Source organism: Vulpes vulpes, chromosome 5, assembly GCF_048418805.1.
Source record: "Vulpes vulpes isolate BD-2025 chromosome 5, VulVul3, whole genome shotgun sequence".
NCBI classification, from domain to species: Eukaryota; Metazoa; Chordata; class Mammalia; order Carnivora; family Canidae; genus Vulpes; species Vulpes vulpes.
Window position 1 is genome coordinate 65887313 of NC_132784.1, and position 13349 is coordinate 65900661.

The 13349-nt window shown below is 43.7% G+C and overlaps 1 protein-coding gene across 3 annotated transcripts in view; it reads left to right on the top strand.

The window, feature by feature from the left end:
* The first annotated feature begins 2500 nt into the window (after positions 1 to 2500).
* TOP6BL (TOP6B like initiator of meiotic double strand breaks) overlaps positions 2501 to 13349 on the top strand; it is a 106470-nt gene continuing 95621 nt past the window's right edge. The window contains exons 1-3 of one of the 3 annotated variants that reach the window (XM_072758491.1): positions 2501 to 2652; positions 4171 to 4266; positions 8751 to 8892. In XM_072758491.1, the coding sequence (XP_072614592.1) occupies positions 2623 to 2652; positions 4171 to 4266; positions 8751 to 8892 (268 nt within the window). In that variant the 5' untranslated portion in view covers positions 2501 to 2622. The remainder of the gene's footprint in view (positions 2653 to 4170; positions 4267 to 8750; positions 8893 to 13349) is intronic. The other 2 variants (XM_072758492.1, XM_072758490.1) reach the window with 2 other exon arrangements.

Below are 13349 nucleotides of genomic sequence, written 5' to 3' on the forward strand. Positions count from 1 at the left end.
CTAAAAATGTCCAGAGCAGCATCCCAAAGCTCCTTGGCTGACCTGGTTGACTAAAGTGACCTTAACTTTGGAACTCAAATTTCTTCCTCGATTGAAGGTAATTGGTAACCTCTACGGTCCCTTATGACTCTGACATTCTACTTCTCTGAGGATGGGATCTGAGTAAAAACAATTTTAATAATGCAGAGTCCAATAGTATATTAGTTACCAGACCCCCAAGCAGGATGGGGCACATATTGAAGGGTTAGGAGCTTCCGTTCATTCAAACCTTAGTTTGTGGGAGAGGAGGGCATCTAAGTTCATTGATTCCTTACTTTTTGAATGGAGGGACTGGCTTTATATGGTAGAGTTAATGTTCCTATACCACAGACCTCAGACAAGCAATCACATCCAAGTAGGAGATGCGCCGGGGAGCAGAAAGAAGTGTTAAGAGATGGTTGTTTCAGATTCTGGCCCTACCATTTACAACTCACTGTCATACAACCTCTTCTTGGAACCTCATCTTCATTCTTTATAAAACAAGGATAACACCTTCCATACAATACTGGGAGGATGACTTAAAACAGATAAGATAAAGTGAAGACCACTTAGCACAGAGTAGATGCCCACCAAACGTCAAGTCCGCATCAAACTTTGTCTAAAGGGGGCACCTGGCTGGCTCAGCCAGTTGAGTGTGGGACTCCTGATCTCAGAGTCATGGGTTCAAGCCCCATGTTGGGCATGGAGCCTACCTAAACAAACAAACAACACCACGTTGCTTAACTAAAAGGGTTTATACTATGGAAGTCCTGATGGCAGGCCTTCATATCAAAGGCTCCCCTTCTCACTTCTGCCCACATCCAGTATGGAAGGTGGCTGTGTCCCTGGCCTCTGTTAGATTTCCTCTGACTCTAGGATGGTGTTGGGTACTCCACTGCATGTTTATCCCTGAAGCTCACTCCAAGACCAAGAGCTGGAAGCCAGGACAACCAATTCATCTGAGGTACTTCTACATTTCCAACTGTTCCTCCACCCTTCATTCCCAATGCCACTCTCAATGTGGGGCATTTCCTGCTGAGCCAGAACTCTCTATGGGAAATATTTTTGAAGAGCCATCCTCAGCGCCTTGATTCCTCACTGATGGAGAGTGAATATAGTAAGGATCTCACAAGACAGTTGTGAGAGTGAAAAAACTTGTGTAAAGAGCCAGTGGTGTCAGACAACATGAAGTCATTCAATAAATGTTAGCTCCCTTCTCCTTGGCAACTCCTTTGCCTAAAAGGAACACCGGAGAGAGAAGACAGTGAAAGGGAGAGGTAGGCTCCAATGATTCCCCTAATGCCAGCTTTCTTATCAAGTCTGAGATGGTTTTATGATGAATTTTCCAGAAATAAAAGCTACCTTTCTCCAGTAGGTCTACCTGTGAGCAACTGTGCTGGAGAAGGTGGTCAAAGGCACTGGCCATGGACTGGCCAAGGCTATGATTCAGATCTTAGCAGACACTTCTCTGGAGTAGCACCAAGGTTGTGTACTGGGTGGGCACTCTGCCAGCTCCCCCATCTGTTCTGTCCAATCCTGGCTTCTTGGAGTTGGGGTGGAAGAATTTTCCCTGAAGGAAAGCAGCCAACACCCTGCCCCACCCTTCTCCTTGGGCAACTCTTTGCTACACAAGAATCTCTCTCACCTGTTTTCTTTCAGCTGCCTGGGGAACCAGCTGCCAGACTATCAGTTTGGGCTCAAGCCCCGCTCACCACGTCCCTCCCTGAACCTGCCCGAAGTCCAGCAGCTGGTCTGGAGTAATATCTTCCTTCCAGCTGGGAACACACTGAAAACCCCAGAGCTTGTTGAGTCAGCTGAAGCCCGTGAAAACCAGCTCCTGCCGTTGGCATATTTAGTGCAGAGCCAAACGTGGGGCAGGGCGTTCCAGGTCCTGCCTGGGGCTGGCCAGGCACTTTGGGATTAGGCTGGGGACATGCTTGGAGGCAGTTGCCAGGTAAAATACAGGATGCCTAGTTTTGAATTTCAGATGAGTGAATAACTTTTTGGTATACTTAAGTCCCAAGTATTTCAAGGGATATTCGTAGCTTAAAAACATTTTTTTAAAATCTGAAATTCAGTTTTAGCTGGCCGTCCTGTATTTTTATTTGCTAAATCTGGGAATCAGAGGCAGGTCTAGGGCACCTGGGGCAGCCCCGGCAGGAGGTGAGGCCGCGGGGGAGTCAAGAACAGGCTTGGGGATCTCGCACCGGGCCTCAGCAGCTCCTCCCGGCTGAGGGCTGCACCTCGCCGGGACTGTGGGAAAGTCTCTTTCCAGAGGAAGGAGAGTCTTCGCCTGGCCTGGTTCCCGCAGCCACCAGCCTCAGTCGCAGCCCGCAGGCTCTCCTCAGCCCGGCGGCCCGCCCATCCGTCCGCCCACAACCCTCGCGGCTCCGGGCACCTCCCCACCGCTCCGGGCAAGCCCTGGCTGCTCGCGGCCTGGGGGTGGTGCGGCGTGAAGTGCGCACGCGCGGTGGGCCAGGGGGCGGGGCGCGCGTGCGCGCGCGCGTGCGGGAAGAACTCTGCGCTGCCTGGCGTGGGCGCCGGCGGAGGTCGACGTCCCAGCGGGCAGCAGGTGGTGGGCGTCGCTGCTGTTGCCCCCGCGCCATGGAAGGGGCGGCCGTGGCAGTATGCGAGGTGATGCCAGGGAGGAGAGAAGGCCGAGAAGGACCCTCTGAGGAGGGTTTCGTGAGCGAACCGCAAAGTTTGGGGAGAGGGGTCTGGTGGTGCCTGAGGTGGGAATGGGGTGATTCGGCGGAAGCTCGCTGGCCCCACACGGTGCTGTGAGGAGCAGATGAGGGACAGCGCCTCAGTTGGGGGAACGCCTCATTTCACAGCCCAGAAGAGCGAGGCCCCAGAAGCTGAAGTGTTTGCTAGGCGTCCGCGGACACCCAGGTCAGGGCCGGGGAAACCAGCCTGGAGTGAAGGGGGCCTCTCCCCAGGGCGGAGGGGGTGCGCAGGAAAGACTACTGGGCCGCCTCGGGCGCAAGGCGAGGCCAGGGCGGGCGAAGTAGGAGAGAGGCAGACTCGTGTGGCGTGGGGCGCGTGCCTGGGTCTGGGTGGTGGAAGGTGGTGCAGAGGCCTCCCCCTCGGCCTCTACCACCCCGCGCGGGCCCGGGAACTTTCCTGCTCTGGAAAGTGGGATGGGGCGTCCGGTGCCGCCACGCTGCGTGAGTTCACCCATGGCAGCACCCTCAGAGCCGCCACCTGCTCACATTCTTAACCCTTGGTCTTGTAAGGGGTACTAGACAGTATATGTGCTGCCGAAGCGAGCACAAGGGGTACTAGACAGAACAGAACCACAGGCCTCACGGGGTTGACCTGACGGCACCTGAGCGTTCGCCCGGTCCTCTTGCCTTCAAGGCCTTATCCTCCAAGTTGAAGGATTCGATTTTACAGACGGAGGCTAGGCTAGAACCCAGAGCTTCTGACTCCCAGGCCAGTGTTGTTTTCCCACTTGCAATCTACGGATAAAGCCACTGCGGGAAGATCTTAACAGAGGGGAGGGAGCGCACTAAGTCAGAGGCTGTGTGAAGGAAAGTGCTGGATTGTAGAAATGTCTGGAAGCCATTCTTATAAACTTGGGTACAAATTAGGATCTTCATTCCCAAGTTCTCTGAGATCTCCTCGCCTTAAAAGAGGTAGTAATTTTCCCTATGATACTTTAGTGGGGAAGTGAGAGTGTGCTTTTATAAATAGTGGAATTAAATACAGAATATTTTTAATAATAAATTTATTTTTATTGGTGTTCAATTTGCCAACATACAGAATAACACCCAGTGCTCATCCCGTCATGTGCCCCCCCCCTCAGTGCCCGTCACCCATTCACTCCCACCCCCTGCCCTCCTCCCCTTCCATCACCCCTAGTTCGTTTCCCAGAGTTAGGAGTCTTTATGTTCTGTCTCCCCTTGTGATATTTCCTACCCATTTCTTCTCCCTTCCCTTCTATTCCCTTTCACTATTATTTATATTCCCCAAATAAATGAGAACATTTAATGTTTGTCCTTCTCTGATTGACTTATTTCACTCAGCAGTTCCATCCACGTTGAAGCAAATGGTGGGTATTTGTCATTTCTAATGGCTGAGTAATATTCCATTGTATACATAAACCACATCTTCTTTTTTTTTTTTTTTTTAAATTTATGATGGACATAGAGAGAGAGACACAGGAGGAGGGAGAAGCAGGCTCCATGCCGGGAGCCAGACGCGGGACTCCATCGCGGGACTCCAGGATCGCGCCCTGGGCCAAAGGCAGGCGCTAAACCGCTGAGCCACCCAAACCACATCTTCTTTATCCATTCATCTTTCTTTTTTTTTTTTAATTTTTATTTATTTATGATAGTCATACAGAGAGAGAGAGAGGCAGAGACACAGGCAGAGGGAGAAGTAGGCTCCATGCACCGGGAGCCTGACGTGGGATTCGATCCCGGGTCTCCAGGATCGCGCCCTGGGCCAAAGGCAGGCGCCAAACCACTGCGCCACCCAGGGATCCCTCCATTCATCTTTCGATGGACACTGAGGCTCCTTCCACAGTTGAGCTATTGTGGATATTGCTGCTAGAAACATCAGGGTGCAGGTGTCCCGGCGTTTCACTGCATCTGTATCTTTGGGGTAAATCCCCAGCAGTGCAATTGCTGGGTCGTAGGGCAGGTCTATTTTTAACTCTTTGAGGAACCTCCACACAGTTTTCCAGAGTGGCTGCACCATTTCAAATTCCCACCGACAGTGTAAGAGGGTTCCCTTTTCTCCGCATCCTCTCCAACATTTGTGGTTTCCTGCCTTGTTATTTTTCCCCATTCTCACTGGTGTGAGGTGGTATCTCATTGTGGCTTTGATTTGTATTGCCCTGATGGCCAGTGATGCAGAGCATTTTCTCATGTGCTTGTTGGCCATGTCTATGTCTTCCTATGTGAGATTTCTGTTCATGTCTTTTGCCCATTTCATGATTGGATCGTTTGTTTCTTTGGTGTTGAGTTTAATAAGTTCTTTATAGATCTTGGAAACTAGCCCTTTATCTGATATGTCATTTGCAAATATCTTCTCCCATTCATAGGTTGTCTTTTAGTTTTGTTGACTGTATCCTTTGCTGTGCAAAAGCTTCTTATCTTGATGAAATCCAATAGTTCATTTTTGCTTTTGTTTCTTTTGCCTTTGTGGATGTATCTTGCAAGAAGTTACTGTGGCCGAGTTCAAAAAGGGTGTTGCCTGTGTTCTCCTCTAGGATTTTGGGGGAATTTTGTCTCACATTTAGATCTTTCATCCATTTTGAATTTATCTTTGTGTATGGTGAAAGAGAGTGGTCTATTTTCATTCTTCTGCATGTGGATGTCCAATTTTCCCAGCACCATCTATTGAAGAGACTGTCTTCCAGTGGATAGTCTTTCCTCCTTTATTGAATATTAGTTGACCATAAAGTTGAGGGTCCACTTCTGGATTCTCTATTCTGTTCCATTTATCTATGTGCTTGCATTGTTTTTGAGGTGGGATGTCTTGATGACCACAGCTTCGTAGTACAACCTGAAATCTGGCATTGTGATGCCCCCAGCTATGGTTTTCTTTTTTAAAATTCGGGGTCTTTTCTGATTCCACACAAATCTTAAAATAATTTGTTCTAACTCTCTGAAGAAAGTCCATGATATTTTGATAGGGACTGCATTAAACGTGTAAATTGCCCTGGGTAACATTCACATTTTCACAATATTAATTCTGCCAATCCGTGAGCATGGAATATTTTTCCATCTCTTTGTGTCTTCCTCAATTTCTTTCAGAAGTGTTCTATAGTTTTTAGGGTATAGATCCTTTCCCTCTTTGGTTAGGTTTATTCCTAGGTATCTTATCTTATGCTTTTGGGTGCAATTGTAAATGGGATTGATTCCTTAATTTCTCTTTCTTCAGTCTCATTGTTAGTGTATAGAAATGCCACTGACTTCTGGGCATTGATTTTGTATCCTACCAAGCTGCCAAATTGCTGTATGAGTTCTAGCAATCTTGGGGTGGAGTCTTTTGGGTTTTCTATGTAGAGTATCATGTCATCGGCGAAGAAGGAGAGTTTGACTTCTTTGCCAATTTGAATGCCTTTAATGTCTTTTTGTTGTCTGATTGCTGAGGCAAGGACTTCCAGTACTATGTTGAATAGCAGTGGTGAGAGTGGACATCCCTGTCTTGTTCCTGATCTTAGGGGAAAGGCTCCCAGTGCTTCCCCATTGAGAATTATATTTGCTGTGGGCTTTTCGTAGATGGCTTTTAAGATGTTGAGGAATGTTCCCTCTATCCCTACACTCTGAAGAGTTTTGATCAGGAATGGATGCTATATTTTGTCAAATGCTTTCTCTGCATCTAATGGGAGGATCATATGGTTCTTGGTTTTTCTCTTGCTGATATGATGAATCACATTGATTGTTTTATGAGTGTTGAACCAGCCTTGTGTCCCGGGAATAAATCCTACTTGGTCATGGTGAATAATTTTCTTAATGTATTGTTGGATTCTATTGGCTAGTATCTTGCTGAGAATTTTTGCATCCATGTTCATCAGGGATATTGGTCTATAATTCTCTTTTTTTGGTGGGGTCTTTGGTTTTGGAATTAAGGTGATGCTGGCCTCATAGAACGAATTTGGAAGTACTCCATCTCTTTCTATCTTTCCGAACAGCTTTAGTAGAATAGGTATGGTTTCTTCTTTGAATGTTTGATAGAATTCCCCTGGGAAGCCATCTGGCCCTGGACTCTTGTGTCTTGGGAGGTTTTTGATGACTGCTTCAATTTCCTCCCTGGTTATTGGCCTGTTCAGGTTTTGTGTTTCTTCCTGTTCTAGTTTTGTGGCTTTCCAGGAATACGTCCATTTCTTCTAGATTGCCTAATTTATTGGCGTATAGCTGTTCATAATATATTTTTAAAATCGTTTGTATTTCCTTGGTGTTGGTAGTGATCTCTCCTTTCTCATTCATGATTTTATTTGAGTCTTCTCTCTCTTCTTTTTAATAAGGTTGACTAATGGTTTATCTATCTTATTAATTCTTTCAAAGAACCAACTCCTGGTTTTGTTGATCTGTTCCACAGTTCTTCTGGTCTCAATTTCGTTGAGTTCTGCTCGAATCTTTATTAACTCTCTTCTTCTGCTGGGTGTAGGATCTATTTGCTGTTTTTTCTCTAGCTCCTTTAGGTGTAAGGTTAGCTTTTGTATTTGAGTTCTTCCCAGTTTTTGAATGGATGCTTGTATTGTGATGTATTTCCCCCTCAGGACTGCTTTTGCTGCATCCCAAAGATTTTGAACAGTTGTATCTTCATTCTCATTAGTTTCCATGAATCTTTTTAATTCTTCCTTAATTTCTTGGTTGACCCTTTCATCTTTTAGCAGGATGGTCCTTAACCTCCACGTGTTTGAAGTCCTTCCAAACTTCTTGTTGTGATTTAGTTCTAATTTCAAGGCATTATGGTCTGAGAATATGCAAGGGACGATCCTAATCTTTTGGTATCAGTTCAGACCCGATTTATGACCCAGTATGTGGTCTATTCTGGAGAAAGTTCCATGTGCACTTGAGAAGAATGTGTATTCAGTTGAGTTTGGATGTAAAGTTCTGTAGATATCTGTGAAATCCATCTGGTCCAGTGTATCATTTAAGCTCTCGTTTCTTTGGAAATGTTGTGTTTAGAAGACCTATCGAGTGTAGAAAGCGCTAGATTGAAGTCACCAAGTATAAGTGTATTATTATCTAAGTATATCTTAACTTTGGTTATTAATTGATTGATATATTTGGCAGCTCCCTAAATACAGAATATTTTAAATTTGTCTCCTCAAGATTGAATGTTTTATCTGGACAGTTGAAACCTGTTCAACTTAAAATATTGTGTGCAGTCTTAACTGCTTATAAACTTACTAGAAATAAAAGCGAATGTCTGTTAAGCATTTACTATTATTATCTATGCCAGGCACCGTGTTAAGCATTTTGCTCTTATTTTGTTTACATTTAGCAGTAGCCATATGTGGTAGTTTTGTCCTCATTTTCGTAAATGAGGAAGCTGAGGTAGAGAGGAGTTAAATAATTTCCCCAAGATCACATAGCACATCAGAGACTCAAACCCAGACATCTGGCTCCAAAGCCAGTGCTTTCAACTAGTATTCTGATCCTCAGAAAGGATGATTTAATGAAAAATAAAGATGATTCATAACCAGATGCCATTCTTATTCATAATCTTCATATTGGCTTTTACTTGGGGGAGGAAAAAAGAAACAGGGAAAACAAACTCCCACATAAGTTTTTTGAATTATTATTTCCAGATAAACCTACCTTTTATTTATTTTTTAATAATTTTATTTATTCAAGAGAGAAACAGAGAGGCAGAGAACAGGCAGAGAGAGAAGCAGGCTCCATGCAGGGAGCCCCATGAGGGCTCGATTGCAGGACTCCAGGATCACCCCCTGGGCCTAAGATAGACAGACGTTCAACCGCTAAGCCACCCAGGCTTCCCGAACCTACCCTTTAAATAAAGCAATTTATTGTCTCCATTTCCTGTCGTACTGAGTATTGTGTTAATTTCTTATGTCTCCTTTCTTATGTCACTTTCCTAGTTCCTTCTTTTGTTTAGACACAGTGCTTTGTTCTGAATAGATGTAAATCTGACATTTTGCAAGCAAGAATACTATTTTTTGGAAATTAGGATTGTTAATTCAACTGTCATAAATTTATTACCACCATGATTTCTAAAGATTTGTTTCCTTTGAATTCTGCCCTTTTCAGATTTTGAAATATTTAATAATTCACTGGAAGTGTGAAACAGCAGGAGTATCAAAGGGAACGTTGCTAGAACGACAGCTAGTGATTTCCATGGAAGCATTAAATTCTGAGCACCAGGCAAATACTCTTCATTGTGTAACAACTAGTAAGTAGGGGAAGAAATAATTGATTTTCTGTCTTTGTTATGATTTGTTATAATTAAAATTTTCAGTTAGTCATAATCTTTTATCATGTTATCACTCCAGGGTTACTGAATAGTTAAAAAACTTAAATAATTATGTAATAAGTATCTGGTGATAGATTTACAAATGTGTTCTACAAAACTCTTTTCAGAGGAATAATTTACTGGCTTAAGAATTCTTAGAAACAATCTCCTTCTTGCTCTTGGTTTTAACCTCCTCTTTCACAGCATATTTATATTACATTGAATTTTATCTCCTTTTATATGTCCAGACTTTGGTAGTTAGAAGAGAGCCAAAAAATAAAGGAAAAGAAGGAAAATGACAAATGGTGCATACTTTAGTAATTGTAATTTGCAATTAGTTTGAAAATAAACCTTTTTCACTTGACACTTATTCTCTCGTTTTTGCCTACACCCTTGAGGGAAGCTGATGCATTGAGTGGCCCTGGAACAACTTATTGTCTTGAACTTTGGAAGTGATCCTTTTTTGTTTGGTTACTTGTGTGTGTGTGTGTGTGTGTGTGTGTGTGTGTGTGTGTGTGTGAAAGAGAGAGAGAGAAGAGAGTGTATCTGTCTGTAGGTTTACTGAAGGATACTGTGGGATGAAGTTATCTTGTCAGCCTTAGAGGAGTCACCCTGAGTCCCAGTTGAGACTGAATAGTACTTTAGGCTCTATAAGACATTATCTCACTGAACTGAAATGCCCTGTCTTCCCTTTGGGTATCTAGCAATATATCCTTGAGAGAGATATGATAGGCTGGTTTGCTGTTACTGTGCATGAACTCTACTCTGACTGGACAGAGTTCCCACCATTCATAAGAAAGTTTTGGTTAAGGGATCCCTGGGTGGTGCAGCGATTTGGCGCCTGCCTTTGGCCCAGGGCACGATCGTGGAGACCCGGGATCGAATCCCACATTGGGCTCCCGGTGCATGGAGCCTGCTTCTCCCTCTGCCTGTGTCTCTGCCTCTCTCTCTCTCTCTCTGTGACTATCATAAATAAATAAAAATTTAAAAAAAATTTAAAATAAAAAAAAGAAAGTTTTGGTTATGATGGCTAGGGTGATGTTGGTCTGTATATGGTTATTAGTTTATGCATTGATTCTAATCCAATAAACTGACTAAGGTAGCAGGATTGATTTCACTCAAAGCAGAGGACTTGACCACAGTAGCTTTTGGCAAGAGATCCAGTTCCATAGACATTTTGAGCCAAATGGACTTCTTCAGCCCATGTGAAATATAGGGGCCTCTCTCTTCTCTTTATTGTCTTTATTGTCTCTGATCTTTATGTAATAATTTTCATATTTTTTGTAGAAGGAAGGGAAATACATGCTTATCATAAAACATTCCAACATTACAGAAATATTTTATGGAAAATGAGACTTTCTAGTAATTTCATCCCTTGAGATAATAATTACTTTTTAAAAGATTTTAAAAATTTATTTATTTGGCAGAGAGAGAGTGCATACAAGCTGGGGGAGCAGGAAAGGGAGAAGCAGGTTCCCTGCTCAGCAGGGATGCGGGGCTCATTCCCAGGACCCTGGAATCATGACCTGAGCCGAAGGCAGATGGTTAACCAACTGAGCCACCCAGATGCTTCCTCTTTTTTTTATTTTTAATTTTTATTTATTTATTTATTTATTTATTTATTTATTTATTTATTTATGATAGTCTCTCACACACACACACACACACACACACACACACACACACACACACAGGCAGAGACACAGGCAGAGGGAGAAGCAGGCTCCATGCACCGGGAGCCCGACGTGGGATTCGATCCCGGGTCTCCAGGATCGCGCCCTGGGCCAAAGGCAGGTGCTAAACCGCTGCGCCACCCAGGGATCCCAGCTTCCTCTTAAGATAACTATTAATTAATGTTCGATATATATTCTGTTATATTTTTCTAGGCATAAATTTGTTGCCTCTCATCAGGCAGAGAAAAAGCCAGATTTTACAAGTGTTCTAGGATGGAGGAGTAAGAGAGATAACTCAGCATTCAGTCTTTATGTTCATTCAGGCCAGTTATTTTTAATACAACTTTGGTCCTCAACTGGAAAACTCATGCTTCTTCTTTTCAAAGAATAACCCTTCTGGGGCGCCTGGGTGGCTCAATGGTTGAGCATGTGCCTTTGGCTCAGGTCATGATCCTGGGGTCCTGGGATCAAGTTCTGCATCAGCTCCCCACAGGGAGCCTACTTCTCCCTCTGCCTATGCCTCTGCCTCTCTCTGTTTCTCATGAATGAATAAATAAAATCTTTTTTTTTATCTTTTTTTTTTGAGGTTTCTTTTTTTATTTATTTATTTTTATTTATTTATTTATTTATTTATTAAATATTTTTTTCTTAATTTTTATTTATTTATGGTAGTCACAGAGAGAGAGAGAGAGGCAGAAACATAGGCAGAGGGAGAAGCGGGCAGAGGAAGCACCAGGAGCCCGACGTGGGATTCGATCCCGGGTCTCCCAGGATCGCGCCCTGGGCCAAAGGCAGGCGCCAAACCGCTGCGCCACCCAGGGATCCCTATTTTTATTTTTTTAATTAATTTTTATTGGTGTTCAATTTACCAACATACAGAAAAACACCCAGTGCTCATCCCGTCAAGTGTCCACCTCAGTGCCCGTCACCCATTCCCCTCCAACACCCGCCCTCCTCCCCTTCCACCACCCCTAGTTCGTTTCCCCGAATTATGAGTCTTTATGTTCTGTCTCCCTTCCTGATATTTCCCAACATTTCTTTTCCCTTCCTTTATATTCCCTTTCACTATTATTTATATTCCCCAAATGAATGAGAACATATACTGTTTGTCCTTCTCTGATTGACTTATTTCACTCAGCTCATGAATGAATAAATAAAATCTTAAAAGAATAACCCTTCCTTCTCCCCCACCAAGGTTAGGAAGGTGACCATAGAATGCTGAGTGGAGAAAAGAATCTAAAGACCTGACTACTTACGGCAGCCCTGGTGGCACAGCGGTTTAGCGCCGCCTGCGGCCCAGGGCATGATCCTGGAATGAGTCCCGCGTGGGGCTCTCTGCAAGGGGCCTGCTTTCCCTCTGCCTGTGTCTCTGCCTCTCATTCTCTCTCTGTGTCTCTATGAATAAATAAATAAAATCTTTAAAAAAAATAAAGACCTGACTACTTAAATTCATTTTTTTTTCTTAAATTCATTTTTTAAACTAACTCTCCTTATTTTAGCTCCCTCCCTACCCCTACTTCTATAAGTTCGTGATTCTGTCATTCCTGAGTCTTTTGGGGATTTTGTTGCATTATTCATGTGTTGTTTTTTGGCCGTTCCATTTTCTGAATTTAAAATTATTTTTTTTGAAGATTTTATTCATTTGAGAGAGAGTGAGAATGAGAGGAAGAGCACAGAGGGGGGAGCATACTCTCGGCCGAGCAGAGAGCCTGATGCGGGGCTCAATCCTAAGACCTTGAGATCAGGACCTGAACCAAAGGCAGATGCTTAACCAACTGAGCCACCCAGGTGCCCTCCTTTTCTGGATTATAATTTGATTTTTAAGGTCCCCTGAATCCTTTCCCTCTAGTCCTTCTGATTTTCAGTTTCTAGAATTTTACTATACTCATCTTTGTCTCTTCTCTATCCTCATGGGTTTGTTCCTCTAAAAAATAACCCTCTTCTATTGTCTTACTGCCATTTCAGGAGGAGGTAGTAAAGATAATGTGTATGTTCAATCTGCCATCTTTACTTGAATGTATGAAATGGTGTGTTTGGTCTGTAATCTCTGATGATGAAAAACCATATATTAGTTATTTAGGGCTGCTGTAACAAAGTACCACAAACATAAAATAAATTTATTTCCTCACAGGTATGGAGGCCAGAAGTACAAAATCAAGGTCTAAATAGGGTTGATTCCTTCTGGAGACTCTGAGGGAGGAATCAATTCCATGCCTCTCTCTTTGCCTTTGGTAGTTGCTAGCAAGTCCTTGGTGTTGGCTTGTAGGCATATCACTACAGTCTCTGCCTCTGCCTTCATGAAATACGCTCCACTGTGTTTATATGTTTCTGTCTTCACACAGCCTTCTTTTTTTAAATTTTTATTTATTTTTATTTATTTATGATAGTTACACACACAGAGAGAGAGAGAGGCAGAGACACAGGCAGAGGGAGAAGCAGGCTCCATGCACTGGGAGCCTGATGTGGGATTCAATCCCCGGTCTCCAGGATCATGCCCTGGGCCAAAGGCAGGCACTAAACCGCTGCGCCACCCAGGGATCCCCTTCACACAGCCTTCTTAGTTAAAAGGACAACAATTGGATTTAGGTCCACTCTAACCAGTATGACCTCATCTTAACTTGTTTACATTTGTGAAGACCCTATTTCCAAATAAAGTCATATTCACAAGTAGCAGGACTTAGTTCTTCAAAATCTCTTTTAGAAGCACAAAATTCAACTCAAAAC